Raw genomic sequence first — 6,909 nt, forward strand, 5'->3', positions numbered from 1 at the left:
AAAAATTATTTAAGTTGTTTTTAAACTAATTAAACTGACTGAATTATTACAAATTATTAAAAATGTTTCCTAATAAATTATTAAAATAGTTATATACCAAATAGGCTAAAATTCAATTAACTTTTGAAAACACTAAATTGCATATAAAAAAAACTATATTTGCCTCTTCACTTTCCTCCCGCCAAAATCAGAAACTCCCGCCAAAACCCCAAACCTAGATCCTTACTCCTTTTAATTCTAAATACTTTTTCTGTTTTCTTTACACAGTCAAAAACCCTAAACACTGAAAGAATAAAGAAAAAATCTCATCCTTTTCCTTCACCATGAAAGTCCGTACACTGAAACTAAGAGAAGCTCATAAATCCATCAATGGCAACAATGACATCAACCCTTCCTTCTGTTCTGTCTTATGGGACCAACAGGCCCTTCATCTTGTTACAGCCTCCTCCTCTGACCCATCAATCTCCATCCATGACCCTCTCCTCCCTTCAAATCCTCCAAAGATTCTCCGTCACCACCGCGATGGCGTTACTGCCTTAGCTCTTAGCCCTAATTCTACCTGCCTCGCCTCTGGATCTATTGACCACTCCGTCAAGCTCTTCAAGTTTCCAAGTATTGCACTTTTTGTTTGTTTATTTATTTCAATGTGATCATAATATTACTTCCAAATTGTCAAATGGGCTCTCATGATTTCAATTACCCAGAATTTTTTTTTAAATGTTGCTGCACTTCATATTCCAGCAAAAATTCTGCGTGGATTTTATTTTTATACATGAAAGAAAATTATATTTCATAATGTTTATGCAGTGAATGGTATCTGGGCTAATCAGAGATGGTTTACCTGTCTTATTCAATGATTCCATTTTGATTAATTTATTCAATTTCTGTTTACAGGTGGTGAGTTTGAGACTAATGTTACTAGATTCACGCTGCCGATTCGTGCTCTTGCATTTAATAAATCAGGGAGCATGGTCGCAGCTGCTGGTGACGATGAAGGCATTAAACTTATTAATACAATCGATGGTTCTATTGCGAGGGTTCTGAAAGGACATAAAGGACCTGTCACTGGCTTAGCTTTTGACCCTATTAACGAGTACTTGGCAACAGTAGATTCTGTTGGGACTGTTTTATTTTGGGAACTGCAGTCTGGTGGGATCTTACATACCCTAAAGGGTGTTGCTCCTAACATTATTTCAGACACTTCTTTTATGAATGTTGTTAGTTGGAGTCCTGACGGGGAGACTTTGGCTGTCCCTGGTTTGAGAAATGACGTTGTGATGTATGATAGAGACACGGCAGAGAAGCTGTTTTCACTGAGAGGTGATCATGTACAGCCTGTATGTTATTTGTCTTGGTCACCTAATGGCAAATACATGGCCACTTCTGGTTTGGATAGACAGATTCTGATATGGGATGTCGATAAGAAGCAGGACATTGACAGGCAGAAGTTTGAGGATAGAATAAGTGGTATGGCTTGGAAGCCAATAGGTAATGCATTGGCTGTTATTGATGTTATGGGAAAGTATGGTCTGTGGGAATCGGTTGTTCCTTCGTCAATGAAATCTCCTACGGAAGATATTCCAAGTTTGAAGAACAGTAATGGAGTTCTTTTGTTTGACGAGGATCCAGAGCCAAGTATATCTGGTGGTTTAAGTGAATTTGGTGAAGATAGTCTTGGTGAATCAGAACCATGTAGCAGGAAGAGATTACGTAAACAGTCTGAATTTGAAGATCCAGACGAGGACATTGATGATGAGTTGAGCTTGCTTCCAAAGACTGAACCCAGAAAAAAGGTGCATCGTGCCAGCAAGGATAACTTGGATAAGGGAAATGGACTCAGAAGTACAGTGACATCTGCTAGGTTGAAAATGCAGGAGGCATTTCAGCCAGGCGCTACTCCTCCACAGCGTGGAAAGAGGCGCTTCCTGTGCTACAACATGCTTGGAACTATAACTGCAGTGGAGAATGACGGATACTCCCACATAGAGGTAGAGTATCCTATTTCTCAATTTATATCTCAGGTTCTTTTTGTCTTTGCTTTTTTTTTTTGGTTGTACCGGGGAGCGATAACTCAAATATTGCGTTGCAATATATACCTGGATTCATGTTTTATCACCCTAGAGCTGCAAGTCAATTTGTCTTTCTTGAATTGCTTATTGATATTTCATTATACCTTGGAAGCAGATCGACTTTCATGATACTGGCAGAGGTCCACGACTTCCGTCAATGACCGACTATTTTGGTTTCACAATGGCCTCATTAAATGAGAATGGAAGTGTTTTTGCCAATCCCTGCAAAGGTGAAAAGAATATGAGTACTCTCATGTATCGCCCGTTCAGCAGCTGGGCAAACAACAGTGAGGTGAGAAATTTTCCTTTCCAAAATTATATTCTCCTACTTCATTTTCTTTTGGTAATTTGTAAATGCATATACCTATTTCCACACATGCTTCCCTGCTTGTTTGTGAAGATTGAATTCTCACAATATGCTGACATTTGATAAATACTCAAATTCAGTGGTCTATGCGATTTGAAGGGGAAGAAGTGAAAGTTGTGGCACTTGGTACTGCTTGGGTTGCTGCAATTACTAGTCTTAATTTTCTGCGCATCTACACTGATGGTGGTTTGCAGGTTCGTCACGTAAACTTTAAAGTCTATATGATGATACTATTGAGGTCTTACAAAGTCCCTACTTTTCATTATATTAAATACTTATATTATTGACCTTTCCAATATTACACAATTTATCAGGTCATGTTAGTAGTTCTTAAATCTTCCTGTAACTCTTGTTCTCACATCTCTTTTCCTCTTAATAGGTCTGAAATTCTTGTAAATGTAGTCCTTGCATTACGCAGGCTTCTCAAATTGGTCATGTAACTTATCATTTTAAAGGACAGATTTCTTACACCTGTAATGAATGCATGCCTAAAAATGACATCATTTAGAAGGTGGTTTAATTTTTGGCAACGGTTTTGAAGGAAATGCCCTACTGATAAAAGGAAGCATAAAAATTTTAGTAGTTGTAAGCTTGTAATGTTTATGGTGCATGTATTCTATCAAATCCTGTATGGATGAGTAGAAATTTGGGTTATTGTTATTTCTGCTGGTATTTTCATGTGTTCATCAAAATTGAGTAGATCTTTAGATTTTAGAGGCTCTCTGTTTACTCGTGCATTGATCAGGGTGGCTAGTCTGTGCAAACATTTATTTCAGATCTCCAATATGCAATGCAGTCATATTTGAAAAAGAGACAAATAATTTTTTTTCCAGCTGTGATGTCTTGTCTCGTTTATGTGAATTAAACAGGAGGCCTTCCATCCTCCATTTATGCTTTGATACTAACTCTGAAGAAGCAGATTACATTGAAATATCCTTTTTTTTTAACCACCTTTAGTTTTGTTTTCACTTGCATTTAATAGGATTGCTCTTAGTTTTGTAGGCTTTTGTTAATTGTTTATATGTTTTGTCACTTGTATTTAATAACAGAGGCATATTCTCTCCCTTGATGGACCAGTGGTGACTGCGTCAGGCTTAAAAAATCAACTTGCTGTTGTCACTCATGTTTCTGACTGTCTTCCTTCAAATGACCAGGTTTAACTTTCAATTATTCATATTCCTGCATTTAGAATTCTGCTAAAATTTACCAATTATTCAAGGTTCAACTGTACTGAGACTTGGCATTTAATAAGTAGCAAGAACAATGAGATCGAGTAATAATACCCAAGAAACACAATTGCTGATATCACTGACAATTTAATAAACTTGCTAACCATGTTGAAAGTTGTTTTCCGAGGAAGACATTTTATTTGGTTAATGGCTTGATAATCTCTTTATGTTAGATATTTCTTAAAACTTGAATGGTAAGGATCTGAAGTTCATATTCTGAATGTGCAGATGCTAGAGTTCAGAGTATTTGACATATCTAATGGGACCCAGCCACTCACAGGGCGTCTTCCCTTAACTCCAGGTTCACATCTAACATGGTTTGGGTTTAGTGAAGAAGGCCAATTAAGTTCATATGACTCAAAGGTATTTTTATCTATGTTCTCAGTGTAATAATTGCTATGACTGAGCATGTCTCCTTGATATTGTTACCAAATTTTTGAGCAAATTTTGTAGGGTGTTTTGCGGGTTTTTACAAGCCAATATGGTGGTACCTGGCTCCCAATCTTCAGGTTCACGGTTCTTCTGTTTAAGAATACTATTAATTGACACTTTCAGGGATTGGATAATGTAAGTTTTAATCCTGCAGTTCCAGTAAAGAGAAGAAGTCTGATGAAAGCTACTGGGTGGTTGGACTAAATGCTAGCAAGTTGTTTTGTATTGTTTACAAGAATCCTGACATGTTCCCACAGGTAAGCTTGTCACCTCGACTTCTACCCTTTTTCCAATTATCTTATGACGGATTTTCCTCTCCTGTTGTTTAGGTGATACCCAAACCAGTCCTCTCCCTTTTGAATCTCTCATTCCCTGTAGCATCCTCTGATCTTGGAGCAGATGCCCTGGAAAATGAGTTTATAATGAACAGCATGCACCTCTCACAGGTTTGTCCCCCCCCCCCCCCCCCCAAAAAAAAAAAAATAAAAAAAAATAAAGAAGCCCACTTTATACTCCTCTTTAAGCGTCAAGTATGAATTGCTTTTTTAATCTTTTCTAGGTGTTACTTTCAGACTTGTACATCTTTAAGAGTCAGTATAAAATCTTAGTTCCTCGACAAACAACGTAACTTTTGGATTGAAGTATTTTTTTGATATAGTTTTAAACCCTCATTGATCGAATGTCAGAAGTTTGAATTTTACTAATTCCTATTCTCTCAAATAAAAATTAAAAATAAAATACAAAATAATAGTGGATTTGTACAAGTTTTAAGTTCAAAGTATGTGTTATAAAGTTAATGTGAAGCTATTCTTTGGACCTTACTAACAACTCAAGTTTTTAGATGAAAAATCTTCTTTGATATACTAAGAGGAATGTATCAGAGAGTTAATATAAAAATTTTCTTAGAATCTCATTATTAATTTAAACATTTGAGTTGAGATGATTTTTATAGTATTAAAGGGAGTTATATTTTTTTTTTTAATTTGGACAAATTGGTTTTCCTTGCGTTCCTCAATCCTATCCTTTTTAAGGTTATTTTGATTTCCCCTTTAAAGCTGTTGGATCTTATGCCTTCGCAGATTCAGAAAAGGATGGAAGACATGGCAGGTGCCTGTTTGGATACTACTGCACTAGATGATGAATCTTTCAATATGGAGGCAACTCAAGATAGATGCATCCTGAGACTAATTGCTTCTTGCTGTAATGGTGAGCTCGTACAATCGACTAACCTCAGAAAGGATGCAAATTATTTCGACTCTTGAACTTTTCCTCGTAAAAATACAATGTTTTAATGAAATAAAATATATTCTCAGCTGTAATGCTTGCTTGTGCTGCTTATGTAAGGTGATAAGCTTGTGAGGGCTACGGAACTTATGAAGCTTTTATCTCTGGAAAAATCAATGAAGGGAGCAATAAAGCTTGTTACAGCGCTGAAGCTTCCAAATTTGGCCGAACGATTCAACAGCATACTGGAGGTAAAACCTATTACCTGGAAAAGGTTTTGGAGTTATTTCAGAGCCAATCAGATTGGGTGTTTTTCTGTAATCAAATTAGTAAACTGGATTTTTTTTTTAATCTCATCACAGGAAAGATTGGTCAATGAATCCAAGGGAACTTACAAAAGCCCCCTCCTGAACTCAAATGATCGTGCATCTCTCACAGCTGATGCTGCAATCAGCAAGACGATGGCGACTTCAATTGGAAAAAATGAAACACCCGAACCTAGCATTGCATTCTCATCACCGACACTGTCAGCCCCCCTATTTATCAAAAAGGCAAATAAGCAAGAGCATGAAAAAAGTTGTCAGAACCAAACTGTAAATGCAAAGACCAGTATGGAGCCAAGCAATGCAGAGAAGGTGAAAAGTGCTGAAAATGTGATTGGAGTAGAAGTAAAGATGACAGGCGAGGTGTTAAAGGTACAATCACAACGCCCGTCTAATCCATTTTTAAAGTCATCAAACAATCAGGAAACTTCGAAGAAAGATCTGGATCAGTTAACATCCTTGCATCCCTCAAATCCTTTTAAAAAAACACCACATTGAAAACTCTCATGTTACAACGTCAAGGTGAAATGGGATTTCGTTTTCAGAGTGGCACAATGTCCCAGACAAATATTAAAATGGCTGACATGAGAGAATCTGTTGTGTATCACTCAGTCGCAAGAAACAGTTGTATGGAAATAGGTTCTCAGTTCTGTAATTATGTATTTGAGTACACCAAAAAAAGCTTCATTCCTGCTTTTAAGCTCTAACCCCATCCCTGCGTATTATTTTTTCATTATCATAATAACCATCATTCAATTTGGCTGCCCTTTTTTATCCGAACACAAGTCCTCGTGGCCAAATTTGTCTCCAGATTATTGCAAGTTAGTTGAATCAGCCATTGCTCCATCCATTCAAATGAATGCTATGACATTCGCGAAGTCATTATCTTCTATGGCTTCTCAGTTCTTCCTCGAGTGAAACTCATCTCTTCCTTGGCATGCCTGATGACATGAGATGCGAATTGGATTGGATATCAAGATGATAACCGCCTAAACCACTGCTTATGTTGTCTGCCACAACTAGCTCATTTTTTAACTGAAAAATGTTGCTTGAAAGTCAATGGATACAAGGCAGTCAGGATCAATCCTACCCTTTATGAGAATGGGATCCCTCACCCAAATCACCGGTCATTGACAATGCTGCCTCTACTATATAAACTTTATCCAATTCACTTCACATTCTGAAACGAAACGCATCAACATATAGACATGCATATTTCAACTGTAAAAACAAAAATTATGTGCTTCTTTCATTCAGTAATGCAT

At 37.0% G+C, this 6,909-nt stretch overlaps 1 protein-coding gene across 1 annotated transcript; it reads left to right on the forward strand.

The window, feature by feature from the left end:
• The first annotated feature begins 276 nt into the window (after window positions 1-276).
• On the forward strand, window positions 277-6,351 carry LOC133678144 (protein ENHANCER OF LHP1 1). Its single transcript, XM_062100357.1, has 12 exons — window positions 277-612; window positions 895-1,988; window positions 2,185-2,361; window positions 2,517-2,630; window positions 3,486-3,590; window positions 3,894-4,028; window positions 4,119-4,174; window positions 4,252-4,354; window positions 4,427-4,543; window positions 5,177-5,303; window positions 5,442-5,572; window positions 5,684-6,351. Exons 1-12 carry the CDS (start codon window positions 324-326, stop codon window positions 6,140-6,142), a joined length of 2,907 nt encoding a protein of 968 aa, XP_061956341.1. The 5' UTR covers window positions 277-323; the 3' UTR covers window positions 6,143-6,351.
• The last annotated feature ends 558 nt before the right edge of the window (window positions 6,352-6,909 follow it).

Source organism: Populus nigra, chromosome 18, assembly GCF_951802175.1.
Source record: "Populus nigra chromosome 18, ddPopNigr1.1, whole genome shotgun sequence".
In the NCBI taxonomy this organism is placed as follows: domain Eukaryota; kingdom Viridiplantae; phylum Streptophyta; class Magnoliopsida; order Malpighiales; family Salicaceae; genus Populus; species Populus nigra.